Genomic DNA, 25215 nt, shown 5'->3' on the forward strand with positions numbered 1-25215 from the left:
TTAGCCTCTGCACCGGCTAACACTAAACCTCGCCTTAGTAATGGATGTTGTCACTCAGACAGCGGCCATTACTAAAGTGGTAGTAATAAAATTTGAAAAGAAAAAGACAAAGATATAGATAAAATATTTTCTTGAAATAAAGCACCCCCAACACAACCCTCATTAACCATTTTATTGTAGAAAAAAAAACGTCATCTAAGTAGTCCTCGAAACCGACGTAGTCCAAACACCAAACCTGTAAAAAAAAAAAAAAAAAAAATATGAAATAAAACATGTCGTAGGCTTAGATTCCGTTTAATGTGTGATACTGACTGTTATACCATGTATAGAAGCCTGCCGCGAAGTTGACTTAGATACAGGGCGCCAGCAGACAGTATTATACATGGCCATACAGACATATATACAAACAAACATACATGCAAACATACATACATATATATACAAACATACATACATGCATACATACATACATACATATATATATATATATATATACAAGCATGCACATATATACATGCAAATATACATACATGCAAACATACACACATATATACATACATACATACATACATACATGAAAACTATCATACATACATACATACATGCATACACACACACACATGAAAACATACATACATACATACATACAAACATGCAAAGATACATTCATACATATATACAAGCACAAATATACATGCAAACATAAATACATGCAAACATAATTACATACATGCACATATATAAACATACATGCAAACATACATGCAAAAATAAAAACATGCAAACATACATATATGCACATATATACATACATACATGCCAACATACATACATGCCAACATACATACATGCAAACATACATACATGCAAACATACATACATGCAAACATACATACATACATACATGCAAATATATACATGCAAATATACATACAAACATGCACATATATACATACATGCCAACATACATGCAAACATACATGCACATATATACATACATACATACATACAACATACATATATGCAAACATACATATAAGACAACATACATACATACATACATGACAACATACATGCATACATGCAAACATGCATACATGCAAACATACATGCAAACATACATACAAACATACATACATGCAAATATACATACAAACATGCACATATATACATGCATGCCAACATACATGCACATATATACATACATACATGACAACATACATACATACATACATACATACATGCAAACATACATACATGCAAACATACATACAAACATACATACATGCAAACATACATACATACAAACATACATACATGCAAACATACATACATACATACAAATATATACATGCAAATATACATACAAACATGCACATATATACATACATGCCAACATACATGCAAACATACATGCACATATATACATACATACATACATACATACATACATGCATACATGACAACATACATACATACATGACAACATACATACATGCCAACATACATACATGCCAAAAAATAATAATAATACGTTCATACTTACTTTCCTCCTGTCCGGCCTCCAGCGATGACGTTTCATCCATGTCGCCGCTGCAGCCTGTGATTGGCTGCAGAGGCGGTCGCGTGGGATGAAGCGTCATCCCTGGAGGGCGGCCTTCTGACGTCATCCTGACGTGCGTGACCGCCAATACAGCCTGTGATTGGCTGCAGCGGCGAAAGGGATGAAACGTCATCGCTGGAGGCCGGACAGGAGGAAAGTAAGTATGAACGTATTATTATTTTTTTTTTATTACATTAAAATTGTATTTTCCGTGCGCCGAGCATGTACTGTCAAGGTTGCTGAAAGAGTTAGTGCAGCCCATTAACTCTATCAGCACCCGAGACAGTAGCATGCTCGGCGCACGGAAATGACAGGTTCGGTCCGAACTAGTTCGGTCCGAATCGAACTTTTTGGTGAAATTCAACGAACTAGCCGAACCAAACTTTTGATAAGTTCGCTCATCTCTAATAAGGATAGATAATGATTTCCTTCACATTTGAGCTACAAGTTACATAGACGTTTCTTTCAGCTTAACCCATCGGGACCAAATCTTTTCTAATTTGTAGGGACATTTCCTACTCATATATAAAATGTTATACAGGAGGACATATTTATTGACAAGTTGTAACTAATGAGAAAGGGCAGAGGGGAAGGGTCTGTGGATTTCCAGGTCATATTTCCCTGTGTTTTTTAAATGTTGTAAGAATCCTTGAAGGAAACACCACTTTGGTACATATCGTATAATCTGTACCTGAAAAATCTGAGAAAAGCTCAAAATATGCATGAAAAGATTTAGGCCTCGGTCACACAGCGCAGAACATGCACTTCTATTAAATACAGGATTGCAGACAACATGTCGCCAACTGCAGTTTCGCCATAGCAGTTTCTTCTGGGGCCAGTGTGAGGAATGGGGGGAACCACTTTGTCTATTTTGCTGCAGGTGGAGAGAGACTTTTTCTGTTATTTGCCCCTTGTCCTGAGATCAGGTGGTTTTTAATTCAAATGAGACAAGCAGCCGATCAAACTGAGAAACCAGTGAACCAGTCCAAACCAGTGTAGAAGTGTCTGAAAATAATCCTCTCCACTGTCACCTTCAGACTGTCCGACCACAATGGTGAGGATATGCGTAGCAGCCGCAGGTGGGCATGGATTATAAATTGATAGTTGATGTGTTTATGTTTGTTTTGATGTGTTTTTATTTACAAGTTTAGCACCAAGCGCGCCGCCTATGTAAACATGTATGCCGCCTATGTAAACATGTATGTGTATATCATTTTAGTGCTTTGCTGCCATCTAGTGACCAAACTGCATAGATAGTTTGTGTAGTGCTGTTGTGTTATGTGTGCAGGACCCGTGATCACATGACCAGAGAGGCAAATTCTCAAGTTCGTGCAGGTGCTGCACAGCTACTCAAGTAGGGGAGAAGCTGAATCTTTATTTATTTAACAGGAGTTTAGCACCATATTTAAATATGCAATATTTTAAAAACAAATCACCATCTTAAAGTCGTCAAACTGCATATTATGAGAGGAAAATGACTGTTATGCTATGTCTTTGATATATACATTGTGTATTAAACGTTATTGCACTTAAGTAAACATATAACAGATCATTCCTCCAATTAAGACCATTCGGGAATCTTGTATGAAGCTGCAGATCGCAGAACGCCTCCCTATTCAGGAAGTGTCTTCTCCAATATCCACCCGTCTTTGGTTTCTTCAAGGCCATAAAAACATTGGGGGGAATTTATTAAGATGGCATTTCATATGCCAGTCTTAATATAAAGAAAGTTGGAGTAAGATGAAATACATTTATTAAATGTGTCACATCTTTCGGCCGTTCGTGCGCCACAATCGTTATGTAGCGACCGCGGCCATGCTCCATCCATTCCCCCTACCCATCGGACATAATGTAAAATAAAAAATAAGTATAATCTTTTCTCCGCTTCTCTTCTTCCCCCTTGATCCCCTAAGGCTCCCTGATGCCCATACAATGCACTGACACCGAGCAGCGTCAGGTCCTTTATATGTGACACAGCACTCAACGTCATCATTGCACTGTATGAGCCACAGGCTGCGGAGAGAACATGAGGGGACCAGAAGAGGAGTGGTGAGGTGAGCATTCATTTTTTATTTAATTGTCCGATAGAGGGGACGGAGAGGAGCCTGGCATGGGCCTCTACCTTGCTACGCTCCACATAGTGACATTTTTGCCAGTTATTAGCAGGCGGAGATTTCGATTATAGTTTACGTCAGGTGTAAATTATTATAAATTTGTTGTGCTGCTGTCACCCCGCCCCCTTTTGGGAACCCCCCTTTTAGAAAACTGATGTAGAAAGGTTAATACATTTCCCCATAAGCTTTAAAAATTACCATTATGTGTTTCTAAGAAGTGTTTTTCTGCATCGGGAGGCATTAGTGGTTTTTTTGTTTTTGTATCTGAAATGTGTTCTACAATGCGCGTTTTGAACTTTCTAATTGTGCGCCCTACAGATGTAGCCGGCTTTATCTTGACTTTCAACGCATTAAATACACAGTGTCAGTGTTTTGTCAATGACTTTTTAATGACTTTTGTTGTGTGATATCACGCTGCAGCAAGTTATCCGAGCCAAGATAAAGATGGCTACATCCGTACATACACGCAATCACATTGTTTGCATTTAATGGCATAAATTACATGATGCTTAGTACAGTTTTTATAAACGCATCGATATCGTAAGTACTTTTTAAAAAATAAAAAACTTTTTGGGAAAGTCAAGTTTTGTTGTTAGTGACACTGTAAAAAAGACTTGGTGACAACATGTAACTAAGAGATCTCATCCTCTAGGTGACCCAAGGGCAGCCTTTACCCACAATTTCTCCAAACTTTTGGCTCTATGCCGCTGAAGAAACTGGTAATTGATCTCTCGTGCTTCAGTATTTATTATTAAACAAGATGGATTCTTGTGTCCTTTGTTTTGATGCCCTTCTTAACCTCTTAACGTCGAAGGACAGATATATCCGTCCTCTGCAGCTGGTAGTTCGCGCAGGAGGACGGATATATCCGTCCTGTGATCGCACGGGTACTGACACTGTACCCACGCGATTAGCAGCAGGAGCACGGCCATTATACACAGTCTGGCTCCTGCTGCAACTGCCGGAATCGAAGCACGCTCCGATTTCCGGCAGTTAACCCATTAAATGTCGCTGTCAATAGTGACAGTGACATCTAATGTGTTTGACAGAGGGAGGGAGCTCCCTCTGTCACCCCATTGGCGCACCCGCAAAGAAATCACGGGTCGCCGTCGGCTTTCCATGGCAGCCGGGGGCCTAACAAAGACCCCCAGGTCTGCCTTCAGCAAATGCCTGTTAGGCCATGCGAGAGGCATGACCTAATAGATTGCCTGTCAGTTTTACACTGACAGGCAATATTTGCTTTGGTATACTAAGTATACCAAAGCATTATATATGCGATCAGCACATCGCATAGTGAAGTCCCCTGGTGGGACAAAAAAAAAAAAATGTGAATCGGTTGAATAAAGTTTGTGAAAAAAAAAAAAATTACAGTCAAAATCAGATAAAACTACTTTTTTTGCCCAAAAAGTGGTTTTATTTAGTAAAAGTGTCAAAACAAATAACACATGCACATATATGTTATCCCCGCGATCGTAACGACTTCAACAATAAAATGAACACATTAATTAAACCACCGGATGAACGGCGTCCAAAAAAAACGCAAAAAACAACGGCAAAATTCTCTCTTTTCTCCCATTTCCCCCATAAAAAAATGTAATAAAAGTTAATCTATAAGTCCTATGTACTCCAAAATAGTACTAATGAAAACTACACATTGGCCTGCAAAAATCAAGCCCACATACGGCCACATTGAAGGAAAAAAAAATAATTACGTCTCTTGGAACGCGGCGATGCAAAAACAAGTAATTTTTTTCTAAAAGGCTTTTTATTGTGCAAACGTATTAAAACATATAAAACCTTTACATATTTGGTATCCCCGTAATTGTGCCAACCCATAGAATAAAGCTAACATGTTATTTACGCTGCATAGTAAACGGCGTAAATTTATAACGTGAAAATCAATGCTGGAATAGCTGCTTATTTTCAATTCTCTCCTAAAATAAAGTTAATAAAAGTTAGTCAATATATTATAAGCATCTAAAAATGGTACAAGTACAAAATACAACTCGTCCCACAAAAAAAAAGCCCAAATACGGCTATGTCGACGGAATAAAAAAAAAGTAATGCAACCGTAAAAAAACAAGACATAATTCTTGGTCATTAACGCGCAAAATGGCCTGGTCATTAACGGGTTAACATTCATTGTTAATATCCTGTAAAATGTAATCCACAGTCAATATTTATACATGGTTGTGAAATGTCTTGTCATTTGAGCAGGCTATCCTAGATCTTATAAATTCCCTTGTAGGTATTGCCTAGATGGTGTGAGCTGGGTGACTGTAGTGCCCGAAGAGGGTTCACAAAATGTTTCCTTTTCTGTATTACAATTCCCCTGTAACGTAATCTCAAAGAAGGTAACAGAATCCATGGATGCCGAGCCTGTAACATTGTAAATTAAATGTATTGGTATTATTGTATTCCATAAATGGTGGTACAGACACCACATCACGACCCCTAAACAAAAAAAAGATCGTCGATGTAGCGTCCATCCCACACAATCCACTCGTAAAAGGGATTATTGGCTGAAAAAATGTTGTTCTCCCACCATGTCATAAACAAATTGTCCATGGAGAGGGAGAATTTTGACCCCATCAGGGCGTCTTCTGTTTGCAATAAAATAAAACTATCAAGGCAGAAAAAATTATGTGAGCGCAGATACTCCACTGACATTAAAAGAAATTATTGTAGACATTTGGAATACCTGGTATATTTCCTCAAATGGAATTCCACTGCCTTGATTGCCGGAATATGTGGTATGCAGGTAGGGCCACCATCAGAAATTTCTGGGCCTCATACAGTCAGTGGAATTCAATTTGAGGACATACATCTTGGTCCCCCATTATTAGGGGATTTGGAGAGGTGGCAACGGAAAGTCGTGGGATGGGAGCAGGACGCAAAGTGTCAGGGACTCTGTGAGCGGGCAGAGGAGTAGGCTAAGAGAACGGGAGGTGGCCGAGGCGGGAGTTGGGCCAGAGTGGATATGACGCTTGACCAGCATCTGGGGTGGGGAAAGGGAGGGAGACCGGTGGGAAGGTGGGAGAGAAGGGGCAACATAAAAAAAATAATTAAACTGAATCTACTGCTTTAAAACAGAGTCACTCACCAAGTTGCAGAACTGGCCGCCGCTTCTGGCCTCTGCATGGGTCCCATTCCTTTCTACAAACCAATTACCGCTGATCATAACCTTGATGAGCGGTGGCTGCCCACTTTATTTTACTTCTGTGGCCAGGCCCCTGACAGTAGTACCAGCAGGCCGGTTTGCAGGGGTATTAGCCAACTACGTCACAGATAACCCAAGACCATGCAAAGTTATGGATTTTTGGCATCCCATGGAATATGGGAACAATAGGGAATTCTATCAGTAAGTATTCTGCCTGTTTCTTGGCTAATACTCCTAATCCAATTCCTTCTTCTAGCAGACATTTAAAGATTCTTTACATGTGGTTCTTTGTTTTCACCACAAGTTTCCGATATGTCGATTCATTGTCTAAAATGGTATGAACGTATCTGGAATATAAACAGGAATCTAGAACAACTCCTGCTCCGTGCACTCCTAAGATTTGGAGGACACAGTTATACGCTGGATATATGGTGAGCACCTCTGTGTTTTCACCTTTAGCCCTTATGTGTATGTATGAACCTTTTAGATGGTTAATCTTTACCCGCTAAGGTGGGAGGGTTGGTTCCAATGCCTAGTTATGGTGGTGTCTGTAGACTGGAGTATAGTGTCTGAGGAAGTAAAGATCCTTTTAGACGGCCCGACACTGACCATTAAAACAAGCGCCGATTGATTATATCGTCGGTAATGTGTGTGGGGGGGGGGGGGGCAAACAATCGTTACTACACCCAGACACCGCACCGATACGCCAGTCCAGCTGTCTCCGGGCACTGGACAATATTGCCGGAAGCAGATGGCTCCGACTACTGCATAGCGGCCGTTCGGCAGAACTGCAGCTCGGCCCCTATTCTTTGACCTGAGCCATCTGCTTCCGGCAGTGTTGTTCGGTGCCCGGAGGCAGCTGGAGTGGCGGATCGGTGCGAGGTCCGGGTGTCGGGCATGCATGGAAAACCCCTTTAATACTGGCGTTTCATACACCAGTCCTATTAAACAGTTTGCTGGAGTAAGATGCAACACATTTATTAACAGGCGAATGACTCTTATTAAATGTGTCGCATCTTTTAGCTGCAACGCGGCCTGTCATCAGTACTTTCTACGTGCTGCGGCATGCTGTAAGAGCATGAGGGGATCCGGGAGGGAGAATCGGAGTAGTGAGGTAAGTACATTTTTAAAATGTATTTTATTGTCTGATTGGGGGGGCATAAAGTCTGATTGGGGGGAGGTATGGGTCTGGCACCGACCTTTGCCTTGTTACGCCACCCAGAGATAAATCTGCGCCGCACTATACATATAGATTTCTGCTATAATTTACATCAGTTACTGGCGTAAATTATAGTAAAATTGTTGGCCATTTCTGCTAAGCCCCGCCCATTTTTTGCCCCCCAAAATTTTGACTTTTGTGAATTTTCTACGCTAGTAAACTGTTGTAGAAAGGTTAATATATTCCCACCAAAGGCTACAGACCGTAATACAATATATATTTTTTTCGTTATCAAAATTTTTTATTAGAAATTAAACAGAGCAGATAAAACATTTTCACAAAACTGCAAAAGTTTGCACGCAGTGCAATACAATAAAGTCAAACTGTAGAAATTGTTACAGAGATATATGAACAATGGTAGGAGGTAGCCTCCCAAACAGAGAAGTAATAGGAAGTAAATAATAAAATCTAATGGTAAGTAACAGTCCCATAACCATAGCAGAAGTAGTGCAATATTTAGGGATACCAGTCCCAACACAAATAGCAATGACGGTTAAGTGCAGATTTGAACCCCTTAATGGCAGAGCGGGGAGATACCTCCCCGCTCTGCCGTAGTGTTCAGTGGCGTCCCGCTGTAGCAGCCATAGCGGCTGCTAGCGGAGCCTCCGGCCATGGTGGGTGCCCCCTCATGCCGCGGGCCCCGTAGCAGCCGCTACTGCTGCTACGGCGGTAGTTACGCCACTGGGGAGCACTACACTGGATGCACACGGTAAAGGGAGGGTATTCTGCCATCTGTGCCGTGCCCCCCCGACTGTGCCGGGTACTCCCTGCTCTCCGCTCTTATGGGCACCGTCCCTGTCCTTGCTCCTATACCGCAACACACCCGTCACTACACACGAGGCGAGTCTCCTCCGCACCCTCCCAATGGGTGACTACCCTCCTCCCTATCACCGCCCCGGGTTTCCGGCGGAGACTAGAGCCGGCCCTGCCTCCTGCTACACAGCAAGCCGGAGACTGAGGGGTGATGCGGCCGGACACTGAACAGCTGGACCCGGGTAAGAGAATAATGGATGAAGGGATCACAGCCATGATACATCCTCATAGCGTCAACAGTGTCGCTGTATTTATTCATTTGCAACTTGTGGCTGTCAGACTGTGGCGAAACTACAACTCCCAGCGTGCTCTGACAGCTGAAGGCTGAGAGTTGTAGTTTCAGGTTGCGGAGTACAGGATTATTTGGGGGGGGGGGTTGATTTATAACTGATGCAATGTAAAAGTGTAGTTGCCCATAGCAACCAATCGGATTCCAGCTCTTATTTTTCAGAGAGGCTTTGGAAAATGAAAACAGCAACCTGATTGGTTGCTAAGGACAATTACTCCACTTTTGTGTTGCAGCAGTTTGGATAAATCCTCAATATGGTCTCCACTTGTGCGCCCTGCAATGGGGACTACAAATCCCAGCAGATCCTGCAGGTCTCTCTGAACTAGATTTTTTTTTACCAGAGAATTAAAAAGTGCATCACTCAGTAGTGTTATATAGATGGGTACAATTGCGGAAAGTGACGATACAGCATCGTTTATGGCGTGTAATAATGTTAATGATGAAGTTTTCTGTGTTGTTTATAAGACATGTTTGACAAGTGTCTCTAGATAACATGTCCCACGCTAGTGCAAAACCCAGAGGTGTTCCGTTACTACGTAAAAAAAACTCCCCGTAAAAAAGAAGTGCATGCCATTTCTTGAGCCGTTTTTCATTCTCAATAGAAAAACTGCTCCAAAAAACGCCTTGAAAACGTTTCTGGTTTAAAAAACGGCTGAAAATCAGTGGGTGTTTTCTCTTGAAAACAGCCCCGTATTTTACAGCCGTATTTTGTTTAGCGTGTGAACGTAGCCTCCGGGTATGTTCACATGCAGAATCAAAAACAGCTGAAAATGACGGAGCTCAAGAAGTGACAGCTCAGGCTATGTTCACACGCTTAACAAAAAACGGCTGTAATATACGGAGCTGTTTTCAAGGGAAAACTGCCTCTAATTTTCAGTCGTTTTTTATGCATCAAGCGTTATTTGATGCGTTTATTGCGGCCGTATTTTGGAGCGGTTTTTCTATTGACCCAATGAACAACTGCTCAAGAAGTAACATCCCCTTCTTTTTTACAGGGCGTTTTTTTACGTGCCGTTTTTACAAAGGGTGCGTAAAAAAACGTCCTGTGGGAACAAAACGCTGTTTTTCAAATTGAAATCAATGGGTAGATGTTTTGAGGCGTTCAGCCTCCGTATTTTCTGCTGAAAATAGGCTGTGTGAACATACCCGCATTCTTTTTACGCGCCATTTTTTTTACACACCATTCTTTAAAACGGCGGCATAAAAAATGCCCCGTCTGAACGAAAAGCAGTTTGTAGGGGTTTAGCTACCGTTTTTCAGGCATATTTCAAGGAATTTACACCCCGAAATATGCCCGAAAACACAGTGTGTGAACATATCCTTAACATTTGAAAATGGGTACCCCCCCCCCCTTAACCATGGCCGAACAATGTCAGAAGTGACTTGGCAAATTTTCTATTAACTTCCGCATTATAGTTTTTTATTGGCCTCAAGATATAAAGGTAACTCACCAGACAAGTGTGTCCCAACCCCTCCTCAGAAGGAGGGAGCCATTGGTCTAGCTGCTCGAACCCCCAGCGATCAGCTGTTATGTCTGGGGGGAGTGGTGGGACAGCCGCATGTTTTGCCTACGGAGAATGTAGTAATATATGGCGGCAATTCAAATGTATAGGATAGTTATCAGAATAGCTGGAATGTAATACCACATTCTCCCTGTAGTGGCTGCTGCAGGAAAAATGAGTAGCCAATTGTAAACTAGCTGAATGTGACTGGGGTCCCTGGAGACGGACCCATGGCGATCGCTGGATTACCGCCGTGGCTCTCATAATACAGGGGATTGACTGTGATGAGACAATTTTATAAATACTGTATCAAGGAGTTCTAAGTTAATAGAAGATTAACCTCCTCTCAGGACCCGCATCTATTAGCCAGAGTTGAGTGACTGCAGAGAGCGTTTCTAGGTCTGGAGGACCCGGCACGTTCCTGCATTACACAGACAGCTCATTGACTTCAATGGAAACTGTGTAATGCCTCATTTACCCAGTGGTGGTGCTGCAGGGAAATTGAACACTTCCTGACCGTTTCCCACAAGATTTGAGCAGGTCGCTGGGGGTATCATGTCATCAGACTATCATCAGGGAACCTTTATTTTCCATTTGTGTATTCTTCATTTTTTCTTAATGTTTTGCGTTGTGTTTTATTTCCAGAAGCTGAGCGCTGTCATGGTCTATACAATCTCTGGACTATTACTACACATAGTAAACCTTGCTGCTCAAAGCCTGATTGTCTCTGCAGACCAGAATGTCTCTTCCCTGTTTTATCAGAAGATCAATTTACCAGCCGGGCACTTACCCTACTTCTTGCACAATAACCAGGATATGGCCAGATCCTGCAGTCAGGACCCCCACTGTCCTTTTAGAGTAAGTCCTACCATACCTAAGCCTAAGACCTTATTCACACGACATGGTTTTCCGGCCGTTACACGGCCGCAGTAGGAACAATAGACCCCTAATGGGTCTATTCACACGACCGATTTTTTGCCGGCCGTCAATAAATGGGACATGCCCTATTTTCGGCCGTTCACCCGGCCACCCGGCTCCCATAGAAGTCTATGTAGCCGGGTTATACACGGCCATCACTTGAATGTGCTACAAGTGATGGCCGTGTCTTCCGTTGCTCGCTCTCTCCTCCTCCTCCTCACATGCACTTCGCACTGTGGGGAGAAGGTTTCTTTTTTTGCTTCCTGTAGGAGCGGAATCCCCAATCCCCGGCCACAGCTTCGGCAACGTTGTGGCCGGGGATTGGGGATTCTGCTCCAGGAGCAGTCCGTGATTTCACTGTGTCCATATATGGACATAGTGACGCCACAGACTTCTGAAGCGGAATCCCCTGCGATGTGGTCGGGGATTCCGCTCCAGGAGAACTACCTGCCTTCACTGTCCATATATGGACACCTGACGTCAGGGACTTCTGAAGCGGAATCCCCACCGCTGTGGCCGGGGATTCCGATCCAGGAGAAGTCCCTCACTTCACTGTCCATATATGGACAGTGAAGTGAGGGACATCTCCTGGAGCCGTCCCCTACATGAAAGTAGGGGGGGTGCCATCTATGGGGGGTGACTATATGTACAAGGGGGCTGTGTGGCATTACCGACAGGGGGGCTGTGTGGCATTACCGACAGGGGGGCTGTGTGGCACTGCCGACAGGGGGGCTGTGTGGCACTGCCGACAGGGGGTCTGTGTGGCACTGCCGACAGGGGGGGTTGTGTGGCACTGCCGACAGGGGGGTTGTGTGGCACTGCCGACAGGGGGGCTGTGTGGCATTGCTTACAGAAGGGCTGTGTGGCATTACCTACAGGGGGCTGTGTGGCAATAGCTACAAGGGTGTCTGTGTGGCATTACCTACAGAGGGAAGTGTGTGGCAAAAAAATTACAACTGAAATTCATCCGATTTTAAAACGGACAGGGAATAAAACGGATACAAAATCGGCTGTAAAATGGCAACACGGCCCGGAACGGAACCCCTCAACAGAAAGCAACGCTGATGTGAACAGGCCTAACTGTTCTGTTGAGAAACAGGGATTGGGTATCTTTCAATCCTTTGTTCCTTGGAGATAAACAGTATAGTAAACGGTTGTTTAGTTGCCGCTTATCTCTTTTCCCTATAGCAGTAAACATGCACCTGTGGCTGTTTCAGCATCCAAGGTTATGGAGCAGTCGGGGGAGTTTGCTGTCCCATACATGACGCCATTTGTGCTTTATGTGGTCTACAGATGTAGCCGTCTTTATCTTGACTTTTAACGCGTTAAATACACAGTGGCAAGACAGTTTAAGGGTATGTTCACACGATTAACAAAATACGTCTGAAAATACGGAGCTGTTTTCAAGGGAAAACAGCCCCTGATTTTCAAATGTTTTTTGAGCAACTCGCGTTTTTCGCTGCATTTTCTACGGCCGTTTTTGGAGCTTTTTTCAATAGAGACTATGAGAAAACGGCTCCAAAAACGTCCCAAGAAGTGTCCTGCACTTCTTTTGACGAGCCGTCATTTTACGCGCCGTAAGATGACAGCTCGTCTGCACAGAACATCATAAGACCCATTGCAAGCAATGGGCAGATGTTTGCCGACGTATTGGAGCCGTCTTTTCAGGCGTAATTCGTAAAACGCCTCCATTACGTCTGAAAAGAGGTCGTGTGCACATACACTTACTTTACCTTTTCAATGGCTTTTGTTGTGTGAGCTCACACTGCAGCAAGTTATCAGTCAAGATAAACGTGGCTACATCTGTACACAGTGGAGAACATGTAAAAAGGCTTCTTACAGGTAATGTGTGCTTGTAGACAAGGAGAGACCAGGATCCTTAGAAATCAGTCTGTGATTTTTCTCTCTCAGCTCATGAAGGGTTTTGTACCTTTGTACCTTTTAGGAATTCCTGACACAACTAGATTCCTGCTGGGGTTATGAGAAGTCGTGCAGGAAGGAGCGCAGGTTTGCAGACACTGAAGCGCCTAGGGAGAGTGTCAGGGACTGCAAGGGGTTAAGAAAGGATGGAACGGTTTAAAATAATGCCCAGGACCAGGATTGGTCAACAAGGGGTAAGAGGGGCGTGGTTAAGAAGATATAAGGCAGGGGTTTGGAGCAGGAAGCCCTCTTACCTTCAAGCTGCAGTGGAAGAAACACCTTTGCTGCTGCTGTGGAGATTCAGAGCGTGGTCTTTCAAGAAGATGGCAGAAGAACTGTTGCGGAAGGTGGCACAGCGGGTAGCGTCAGAGGGACCTGCCTGGCTGGAATCCCTGTTGGAGGAAGGAGAGAAGCAAGGATCTGAGCGGGGCACGGAACAGTCGGGAGCGGCTACCCGAGGTAGGCCGCAGCGCGTTACACGCCCTCCGGTTCGACTGAGCCCTAGCCCCGTTTCTATGAGGGGTGCTGTGACTGCTGCACAGTCATGCGGTGGTCTCAGCAGGTCCCCTAGGCCTATGTCGACGGGTGCTTCGTCGGTCGACATAGTGCCCCCCTCCCCCCCGCCCACTCGTCGCGCTGGCGTCCTTCCCCATGGCGGTAAGAGGGCGGCTGTTAAACCGGCACGGGCACGGTACAACCTGCCTCGAGCTGCTGATGCGGGCGCGGAGGCAGCGGTCGACTATCGTGACAGTGGGGTGAATATGGCTGACTCAGGTAACTGGTCCGACATGGTCGCTTACCATGCGGCATGTTCACAGGAGCTGGGACTTGCTTCCGGTGCCTGTGTGCCGCCGGGGTCGGCGCCATCTTTCCCCGTGCTGTTCTCTACGCAGCCTGAATTGGCGGCGGGGGGAACAGGGGCGGGACGTCCTGGCAGGCGCAGTGCGGCCAGGACACAAGATGGCGGCTCACGAAAAAAGAAGATGGCGGCGGGTTCGGGGAAGCGGGCGGTGAGCAAGCAACCCAGCCAGGGGGCGGGGGCTTCTGCGGTGCCTGTCGCTTCTCCACCCCGGTCCCCCCCGGGCCCCTGTCAGCATGGGTCAAGGCCAGGGGGGGGAGTGTGCTAGGAAAGATAGGGTTGAGGGTGTTTTGGACTCTATTTGCCCTTCTCCTGCCTTGTCATCTTTTTCTCCTGCAGGTCCAAGAAGGGAGCGTTCCAGGCGAGGGAGGAAACGCCGGGCTGGAGGACATCGCCGGCACGGCCATCATAGACGTCGCAGGTCAGGTGACGAGAAGAGGCGTGGTCGGCGGTATTCCTCGTCTTCCAGCGATGGATTCTCCTCCTCGTCGGCGACGACGTCCGCATCATCAGGATCGTGGAGGAGGTCGTCGAGGAGATCATCACGGCCGCAGAGACGCAGTCGACGCCGGGAGGTGCAGCGCTTGTCGGTGGATCAGGAGCAGCTGTCCCAGGTTGTCCCTCCCGCCGGGCCGGTGGAGGAGGTGCAGGCCGTGGTTCCAGTGCCGCGGCAAGTGGCTGAAGGACCCTCTGGAGTCGGTGGGACCTCTGGGAGCGGTGAGTCGGCCTGCGGTGACGCATGGCTTAATAAATCTAATGCAGCGGGTGCGGATTTGATTTCTGTTTTAAAAGCCGTGGTGGCTGGGTTAAAAGTGAATGAGGGAACGTCGTGTCCCTCGGTGCCACCAGAGGGAGCTATGCCCCCGTCTGAGAAAGAGAATGCTTTAGCTAGTTTGACGTTTAGAGATTCATTGTTTTGTGGAGTCGCTCCTCTCGGGACTCATTTGTCAGCTGAGATCAAGGACAAGATTTGGAGGAATGAATTTGTGGATATTTGGTCCTTGGTCTCGGTGGAGCAGGTGACTGTCGACAAGGAGCGGGGTTTTGAGAGGGGTTCGGATAGGAAAGCGAAAGTAGCGAAAACATTTGGCAACTGGGTACAGTGTTACGCTACACTGGCTCATGTTATTTGCCAACGCTATCCTGGGAAAGGGGCCGAGTTGTTTGTCTATTTTGACACAATTTTCAGCGCCCACAGGCTGCACGGTGGTGCGGCCTGGTGGCGATATGATGAAGAATTTCGGCGTCGTTTGGCTTTGTCGCCTGATATTAGTTGGGCGACGAAGGCAACGGACGTGTGGTTGCAGCTTATCTTAGCGCAAGGGAGCAGGCAACAACGCCCCTTTCCCAGTGTGGCCGCAGCGCCGGGCCCCGCCCCTGGAGTTGCGGCCGCTAGGCCCACGGGTGCCTGTTGGCTCTACAACGAGGGCCACTGTCGTTTCTTTGCCACGTGCAAATTCCGACACGAATGCTCCATCTGTGGGGGCGCTCATGCGGCGCTCCGGTGTTTCCGGAGAGGTAAGCAGCCGGTTAAGGCACCTCCTTCCGGCGCAGCGGAGAACGCCGGTGAACATGCTCGAGATGGGCCCATGGTTAGAGCGGTACCACAGGAGGCGGGAAGCAGAGGTGCTCACTAGCGGGTTTTCGTTTGGTTTTGAGATTCCTTTTGAATATTCTGCGGCATTGTCATTGGCTGACAATTTGAAGTCGATCAATGAGAATGTGGGCATTGCGCGGCTAAAATTGGCAAAAGAAGTGGAATTAGGGAGAATGGCAGGTCCATTCAGCGAGCCGCCGTATACGAATCTGCGAGTTTCCCCCCTTGGTTTAGTTCCAAAGAAGGAACGAGGAAAGTTTAGGCTGATTCATCACCTTTCCTTTCCTCGCGGTGGTTCTGTTAACGACGGTATTTCTAGGGCGGAGGCGGCGGTTTCGTATACGTCTTTCGATGTTGCAGTAAGGCTGGTACAGGCGGCTGGACAGGGGGCGTTGTTGGCTAAATCTGATATTGAAGCGGCCTTTCGTTTGCTGCCGGTTCATCCGGAGTGTTTTCACCTGTCGGGTTGTTGTTTAGATAAAGGGTTTTACGTGGATATGTGCCTTCCCATGGGTTGTTCAATATCATGCAGTTACTTTGAGATGTTTGCGTCATTTTTAGAATGGGTAGTTCGTTTGGAGTCTGGTTGTGATTCGGTCATTCATTATCTGGATGATTTTCTTCTTGTAGGCCCGGGGGGCTCTGGGTTGTGCAGCACGTTGCTGAGGGTGTTTCGGCAGGTGATGTCGCGTTTCGGTGTACCTATTTCCGAAGAAAAGACGGAAGGTCCTGTAACTGTTTTGTCATTTTTGGGTATCGAAATAGATAGCGAGCGGATGATTTTTCGCTTGCCCGATGATAAATTGGCAAGGCTAGTGACGCAAGTGACGTTAAAACAGTTACAGTCGTTAATGGGATTGCTGGTGTTTGCTTGTCGTATAATTCCAATGGGTCGTGTTTTCTCTAGGCGTTTGTCTTTAGCCACTAGAGGTATCTCGAAGCCAAATCATTTTATCCGGGTAACCTCTTGGATGAAGAAGGATTTGTTTGTCTAGCATTCTTTTTTGAGTTCGTTTAATGGGAGGTCGGTGTGTCAGGACGCTGAGTTGTCTAATGTAGACTTGGAATTGTTTACGGATGCAGCCGGAAGTGATGGTTTTGGAGCAATTTTGGGCCGAAGTTGGTGTAGATCCCCTTGGCCCTTGCATTGGAGTGATTTGGGAGTTTTACGTAATTTGACGCTATTGGAATTGTTTCCTATTATAGTGGCAATAGAGTTGTGGGGTAGCGTGATGGTGAACAAGAGGATTGTATTTTGGACAGACAACATGGCGGTGGTGCATGCGGTGAACGGGTTGTCGTCTAGTTCATTGCCGGTATTAGCTTTATTAAGACGGTTGGTTTTGAAGTGTTTGCGTTTGAATGTGTGGTTTCGTGCGAAACATGTTCCGGGTGTCCGTAATGTGATGGCTGATGCTTTGTCTCGTTCACAGATGTCCCGGTTTCGGGAATTGCACCCGGCAGCTTTGGCAGAAGGGGTGTCCCCCCCCTTCACTTATGGGCCCTGGTCGAGGACAACTTATGAGGCTGTTGAGGGGTTCGGTGGTACCGGCGACTTGGAAGAGTCATTGCAGAGCGTGGGATCGGTGGTTGGAGATTGCGGGGAATAACTTCCCATCACAGGATGGTTGTCACCTGGACGTCACGTTAGCAAGTTTGGTACAAATACGTCAGGAAGGGGGTAGTGCGGCCACAGCGAGCAAGTTTTTAGCAGGGGTGGCCTTTATGTTAAAATTGTGGGGATGCAGAGATGTTACAAAAGAATTTGTAGTTCGGCAGTCTTTAAAAGGGTGGAAAAAAGAGGCGTGTTCCAGGGACACGAGGCGGCCAGTATCTTTTTCGCTTTTGGGTCGGCTTCTAGCCGTTTTATGTTTTGTGTGTCGGGATGAATATGAAGTGTCCTTGTTCGGCGCGGCGTTTTCTTTGGCTTTCTTTGCCGCATTACGGGTTAGTGAGCTGGTTCCGCACAGCGTAAGTGCAAGCGGTGGTCTTCTCGGATCGGATGTAGTAACGTTGGGAGATTCTCTCAGGGTCTGTGTGCGGCGGTCAAAGACTGATATGGTAGGGAGGGGGGCTTGGCTGTCGATTGGGAGGATTGGGGGGCAGTATTGCCCGGTAAAATGGGTCCAGGAATTCGTGTTGGTCCGAGTGCCCGGGGCTCAATTCTTGATCCATCAGGATGGATCCGCAATGTCGCGTTTTCAATTTGAGGCGATTTTTAAGGCCGGTTTGAAGTACCTAGGTTTGCCACCGGGCGAGTTTGGTACACATTCGTTTAGGATAGGGGCGGCAACTGAGGCGGATGCCTTGGGCTTGGATTCAGCGGCTATCATGAGTCTGGGTAGATGGCGTTCTAATAGCTATAGGTCATATGTGCGACCTGATTTGGTTTTAAAGAGTGTGTAAGCTGGAAGTTTTCATAGTAAAAAAAAAAAAAGTCGCCCCCTTCCCCCCCTCCCCCTCCCCCCCCCCCCCCATCCCTGTTTTCCTTCCTTGTTTTATATGGAGTGTTATGTTAATCCTGCCTGTATCTTCATTTGACCGGAATGTAGCTTAATTTCTTTGTTAGGGTCGCGGCGCCCCCAAGTGTGGATCTTGGGGCATTCGTATGTGCATTGGGCAGCGGTTCGAGCGGGTCGAAGGCCATTAGGTCCGAATTTGGGCCTCTCACAGGCCGACGTCCATTGGAGAGGTGTCCGGGGATTACGGTGGGTGCAGTTACTGCCAGAAGTAGTGGCAGTTACAAGGCACACGTATGGACCTGTTGTCCTGATCATACATGCGGGTGGAAATGACATCGGCCAAGTGAAAATGGCTGAGTTATTGTCATTTATACGGACTGATTTGGCGCGTTTTCAGGATCTGTTCGCCCGTTGCGTGGTAGTTTGGTCCGAAATAGTGGCGCGCACGGTGTGGCGAGGAGCGAGGAACATGGCAGCGTTGGAGAGAGTGCGCAGGCTAATTAATGTGCGGGTGTCGCGGTTCATTCGCTCTATAGGGGGGATCGGGTTGCGACACCAATCCCTGGAGGGGGATAATGCAGATTTGCTGGCGCCTGATGGAGTGCATCTGAATGATATCGGGCTCGATATCTTTTTATTGGATCTCTTGGATGGTGCCGAGAGAGGGTTGGCGTTGCTTGGTGGGGGTGGTCGGGGGACTGAGTAGGTTTCTCAGTTCCCCCTTCTTGGCGGAAAGTACGGCAGATGAAGACGGAGGTAGCACCCTACATGCCTGATGGAGACAGGGAGCATCGGCATTTCAGGAGGAGAGAAAAATAAATATATATATATGTCTTCAGGCCGATGTTTGTAAATAAGAATAAAGCTGTGGCCACTTCCACATTTCCATAAAGAAGGTGTTGGTGTGTTAATTCAAAGAAGGATGGTTAAGGTCCTGGGCAGGTAAAGTGGATAATGGGTCCTTGCAGTCTTGCAGACACTGAAGCGCCTAGGGAGAGTGTCAGGGACTGCAAGGGGTTAAGAAAGGATGGAACGGTTTAAAATAATGCCCAGGACCAGGATTGGTCAACAAGGGGTAAGAGGGGCGTGGTTAAGAAGATATAAGGCAGGGGTTTTGGATCAGGAAGCCCTCTTACCTTCAAGCTGCAGTGGAAGAAACACCCGCCCTCCCTCCCCTGGTGGTTTTGGTTTTGTTTTGGAGAATTTTTCTACGGTTATATATTCTTGTTCTGGCGTTTTTCTGGTTTTTTCGTAGATGTCACAGCTGGCGGAAAGTACGGCAGATGAAGACGGAGGTAGCACCCTACATGCCTGATGGAGACAGGGAGCATCGGCATTTCAGGAGGAGAGAAAAATAAATCTATATATATGTCTTCAGGCCGATGTTTGTAAATAAGAATAAAGCTGTGGCCACTTCCACATTTCCATAAAGAAGGTGTTGGTGTGTTAATTCAAAGAAGGATGGTTAAGGTCCTGGGCAGGTAAAGTGGATAATGGGTCCTTGCAGTCTCAGTTATCCGGTCTGTGACCAGGTCGACGCTGGTTGGTATGTGCTTGTTTTACATCCTAAGGCTCCATGCACACGACCGTACATTTCATCCGTAATTACGGACCCATTCATTTCTATGGCCGACGGACACCTTCCCATATATTTACGGGACAATGTCCGTGCCGTAGAAACCTTCCATAAAACATGTCCTATTTTTTTATTTTACGTACCGTGCTCCCATACTTTATAATGGACCACGGCCTGCAAATTTCAGACCGTGATAACGGGCACGGTCATGTACATGGGGCCCGAGACACTATTTTATAACTTTTGTTTCATGACTCAAATAAGTCGAGTCGCTTCTCCCCTTATGTAAATCTACCCTCCCAAAGCAGACACTGAAACAGAGTTGGATTTTAAAGGCCACAGCAGCCGTTTATTATTTAAATAACAATAAATTTAAATACCATAACTTTTGAATCCCCAAAAAAGGGGATTCATCATAACATTAAATAACCCACTGCGACCCTATCAGGGTCATAACATTATAAACCAACCAGAATGACAGGGGTAAGTCCTTGAAGCCACCGATACTTAATTTTGGCCATCTGCCCACAAATACCTTACCCCCAGCCGAAACCCGGCCCGGGGGCACCAATTACCTTTTGCAGATGACCACCATATATATATAACCCAGCTTTCAAAAGGGGTAACACCCTAAGAAGCCGACAAATTGGGGGTGCATCCCGTGATGCATTCCCCCCCACCACTTTTTACGACCTACTTCAAGGACTCCCCCCCGCAGCTGCAATGACAAAATTAACCACCCCCAAAGATAAATGTTAATAGGCAAATAAACTTTGACGAGAAAAACCACCACCCGCAGCAACCTCTTGCCGCCTCAACCGATCCACATCAGGGCGGGCGGGCGGGAACATGTTCCTGCTTCTGTGTCCTGGCGAAGAGAGGGAGAGCACAAACAGGAAACAGGTACATCCCCTTCAATCCCCACCCCTCCTCCCCCAAGCCCTCCTGCTGTCCCCATCCTTGGTCTCTCATAGGCCAGCTAACTCTGTGTCCCTCCCATCTATTTTAGTCATGGAGGCCTCCCCTTATTCCTTTCTTTTCTCTTCAGTACGGCCTCTTCTTGACTCAAATAAGTCGAGTCGCTTCTCCCCTTATGTAAATCTACCCTCCCAAAGCAGACACTGAAACAGAGTTGGATTTTAATGGCCACAGCAGCCGTTTATTATTTAAATAACAATAAATTTAAATACCATAACTTTTGAATCCCCAAAAAAGGGGATTCATCATAACATTAAATAACCCACTGCGACCCTATCAGGGTCATAACATTATAAACCAACCAGAATGACAGGGGCAAGTCCTTGAAGCCACCGATACTTAATTTTGGCCATCTGCCCACAAATACCTTACCCCCAGCCGTAACCCGGCCCGGGGGCACCAAATTACCTTTTTGCAGATGACCACCATATATATAACCCAGCTTTCAAAAGGGGTAACACCCTAAGAAGCCGACAAATTGGGGGTGCATCCCGTGATGCATTCCCCCCCACCACTTTTTACGACCTACTTCAAGGACTCCCCCCCCCGCCAAAGCGAAACAGGCCTTGACCACCTCACGCCTGCGAGCTCCTCCACACTCCCACCGCTCGCTCAATTCCATCAGTCAACGCCAGACTCTACATGTCCATCCCCACATCATTGAGATGCACACCATCCTCTCTCCAATACCTGCCTGTCCCAGCCTCCAGGTCCCAGTGGCGCACCGCAACTCCACCATTACCCGCCACAAAACTCGATATAGCCCTGTTAGCCTTAATGCGAGCCTTATTAATCTTTGCCATCGAACGAGCCATCCGCCAGCTCTTCCTAGGGACCATCTCAGACCACACCGTCACCAACTTCGGATAAGTTGCCCATAAACAAAGAAAATCATGCTTGACATCCCTTACTAACTCCCTGAAAGGGCGCAGGCCCAAATCGTTGCCTCCCACATGCAACACCAGCACCTCAGGTGCCCTATCAAGCAATACAAAATTATGAAACTCCGGCAACACCCTGTTCCATGTCATTCCCAGTATACCCATCCACCGCAAGACCGCCGCCTCCCGCGGAATCTTGAGCTGTCGACCGTCCGGCCGTACATCCGCGCGAAGGGCACCCCAGTACACAAAGGAGTGTCCCATAATCCACACCATACATGAGTCACGGCCTGCAAAACAAATGGAGAACATACACGCACCACCACTTGTTGCTGCGCAAAATTATTACTCAGGCGGAACGCACACACCCGGAACATGTTACACAATACCATATCACAACATGTGCAAGCGAACATAAGAACGGAAACGCGCAGACTCCCAGCGCCCTATCCGCCGCACGCCTGCCTCATCCAAACCCCATCTCACCGCCTCCGTCGCTGCCCCAATCCGGAAAGAATGAGACGAATACTGCTCCGCCTGCACCCCGCTAGCCACCAGACATTTTCTGAAAACCGAGATGAACTGATACCGCGACAAAAACTTGCCATCCACATGCCGCAGCAACGGCGCATCCGAGAGATCTAAGCCCTCTAAGTACTCCTTGAGACACAACACTGGACAAACCGGATTTTCGGTGACCGCAAACAAAACCACCCGACGTCCTACCCCCCCTCTGATCGGTTTTCGACCGTCGCAGCACTATCTCCACCCTGTCTTCATACAAATCGACATTATCCTGCAGCAACCCCCCCCCCCCCCGCTTTTACCGAACTAGGCGAAACCAATTCCCCCACCCGAAAAGCTCCGAAGAAGGCTAACGCGAAAGCCAACCGAAAAAGCTTGCTCTCGTACTCTGAATGAACCACCACCACCTCCAATGAGCACAACAATTGAAAAGACACGGGACGCCTCCTATCCCTCACCACTACACCCCGTCTCAACCCCCTCAATGCCTGGCCCACCAAAAAACGCTTCATGATGTCCACAAATCCCCGTAATTTACAACCGAAAGCAATGGCCGCCACGAAGCGATTAACCTTAGCGACCGTGCAACCCCGGGCAAACGCGTCTCCCAACCAAAACAACAAAGCCACCACCCTATCCTCATCAGAGCACACATCACCCAACGATCTCACCCACTCTTCCCATTGCCTCCATCCAGCAGAATAAGATGACCACGTAGCGCTGGCCAACGACCTCTTTATCAATGCACCTGCCGCCCGGATACCAGCTCCCACTGATGACTGGGACATTCCACCCCCGTTAACTCCGCGTCCGGGACCAGCTGACGGACACGATCCCACTGCGAGCGAGAAAGCGCATCAGCAATACAATTCTCCGCCCCAGGAACATGCACCACCACCACCCACGCATTTAAACTCCAAAAAGCAAGCACCAACTGACGCAACAAGCGAACCACTGGAGGGGACGACGTCGACGTATTATTTATAGCCATCACCACCCCCAGATTATCGCAATGAAAACGCACTTTCTTATCCCGGAACCTGTCTCCCCAAATGGTGACTGCCACCACGATGGGAAACAGTTCGAGTAGGGCCAAGTTACGTGTCAAACCCGTCTCTACCCACTCAACCGGCCATTTTCCTGCGCACCACTGCCCTTTGAAGAATGCTCCGAACCCCACCGCCCCGGACGCATCAGTGAACAATTTCAAATCGAAGCTATCCAGCGCCCGTGACATCCACAGCGAGCGACTGTTATACTGTGCCAGAAAATGGAGCCAGACCCGCAAATCCTCCCTGTGCTCCGCCGTCATACGAATGAAATGGTGGGGTTCCCCCACCCCCGCCGCTGCCAACCGCCGACAAAACACCCTCCCCATTGGCATGATGCGGCAAGCAAAATTAAACTTCCCCAATAAGGACTGCAATTCCCGTAGTGTAATTTTCTTAATCCGACACGCTCGCTCCACTACTAACCGCAGATCCCCCAACTTATCCTCAGGCAATCTGCACTCCATTGCCACAGAATCTATTGTAATTCCCAAAAAACAAATGGTCGTCACTGGACCTTCAGTTTTTTCCACAGCCAAGCGGACCCCGAACTCCCGCGACACCCAGTTGACCGCCTCAAGTAAATTCGCGCAAACCCCCGAATGCGCCGGGCGAACACACAAGAAATTGTCGAGGTAGTGAATAACCGATTCCACCCCAGCGACCTCCCTAACTACCCATTCCAAAAAAGAACTAAAAACCTCAAAGTACGCGCACGACAACGAGCAACCCATGGGAAGGCACCGATCGATGTAGTAACCTCCTTCCCAGTAACACCCCAGCAACCGCTGGCTGTCCGGGTGGACCGGCAATAAACGGAACGCCGTTTGAATATCGTTTTTTGCCATCAGAGCTCATCTTCCGTAACCTCGTACTAACGCTACCGCCGCATCAAACGACGTGTATACCACGGAACAGAGATCTGGGTCAATGCCATCATTAACCGACGCCCCTTTTGGGAAGGACAAATGCTGAATGAGCCTAAATTTGTAACCTTCCCGTTTCGGAACCACTCCTAACGGTGACACCACCAAACCCGGAACTGGGATCATGCTAAAAGGGCCCGCCATTCTGCCCAGATCAATCTCCTTCCTAAGTTTCTCCGAGACTACGGCCGCCTGCTGATATGCCAACTTAAGGTTGCGCTGAGTGAACGGGACCTCGTACGAAGGGGGCGGAATAACAAAACCAGAACTAAAACCTAAACTAATCAACCGTGCCCCCTCCTTGTTAGTGTATCTACTTAGAAAGGGGGTCATCTTTATGAGCTTCACCGGAGTCTCCCCCATGACCAGCCGCACCGCTAACTCCCCCCTGTCGTTTCCCCTTTTTAAAACATTTTGACGCTCCATGCGACTGCCCGCTGCAGTGTGAACACACATGCTTGAATTTACACGCTGCTCCAAATTTACACTGCCCCTCGTTGAACTGCCAACACGTTCCAAATTTGGAACCTGAGGCCGGACTATTCCCGCCGGAAGTTCCTGCTGCGTTCCCGCTCCCAGGAAAGGACTGCCCTTGCTTATAAAGTGCCGTCACCTTCAGCCATAAGGCTATGTCCTTATGATCCCACCGTATATTCGGCCGCACCGCCTTCCGCTGCCGAAACTGTTCGTCGTAACGAAGCCAAGCCTGTCCCCCATAAACCCGATGCACCTCCCCCACCGCGTCCAAGTAACAGAATAAGCCGGAACAATTTTCTGGCGCCTTTTCTCCAATAACACTCGCCAAAATTGCAGAAGCCTGCATT

At 47.2% G+C, this 25215-nt stretch overlaps 1 protein-coding gene across 3 annotated transcripts; it reads left to right on the forward strand.

Annotated features, from left to right (window-relative positions):
- The first annotated feature begins 8807 nt into the window (after positions 1 to 8807).
- Positions 8808 to 13936, forward strand: LOC142728764 (EGF domain-specific O-linked N-acetylglucosamine transferase-like). Of its 3 annotated transcripts, none has more exons than XR_012877750.1 (3): positions 8808 to 9091; positions 11346 to 11558; positions 13564 to 13936. XR_012877750.1 is itself a non-coding variant. In XM_075849140.1 (3 exons), exons 1-3 carry the CDS (start codon positions 9453 to 9455, stop codon positions 13696 to 13698), a joined length of 405 nt encoding a protein of 134 aa, XP_075705255.1. In that variant the 5' UTR covers positions 9376 to 9452; the 3' UTR covers positions 13699 to 13936. The 3 variants fall into 3 exon arrangements, 1 of the variants encoding a protein (XP_075705255.1); XM_075849140.1 differs by lacking the exon at positions 8808 to 9091 and adding an exon at positions 9376 to 9509; XR_012877751.1 differs by lacking the exon at positions 8808 to 9091 and adding an exon at positions 11202 to 11240.
- Positions 13937 to 25215: the final 11279 nt, after the last annotated feature.

This window comes from Rhinoderma darwinii, unplaced genomic scaffold (assembly GCF_050947455.1).
Source record: "Rhinoderma darwinii isolate aRhiDar2 unplaced genomic scaffold, aRhiDar2.hap1 Scaffold_69, whole genome shotgun sequence".
In the NCBI taxonomy this organism is placed as follows: Eukaryota; Metazoa; Chordata; class Amphibia; order Anura; family Rhinodermatidae; genus Rhinoderma; species Rhinoderma darwinii.

What these genes read in the sequence shown, in the direction of transcription:
- LOC142728764 (XM_075849140.1), top strand. Translation starts at nt 9,453, where the DNA reads ATGGTCTCCACTTGTGCGCCCTGCAATGGGGACTACAAATCCCAGCAG. An exon ending in AATCCCAGCAGATCCTGCAG is followed by an intron (nt 9,510 to 11,345) that starts GTCTCTCTGAAC and finishes TTTTATTTCCAG; the next exon opens with AAGCTGAGCGCTGTCATGGT. An exon ending in ACCCCCACTGTCCTTTTAGA is followed by an intron (nt 11,559 to 13,563) that starts GTAAGTCCTACC and finishes TGTACCTTTTAG; the next exon opens with GAATTCCTGACACAACTAGA.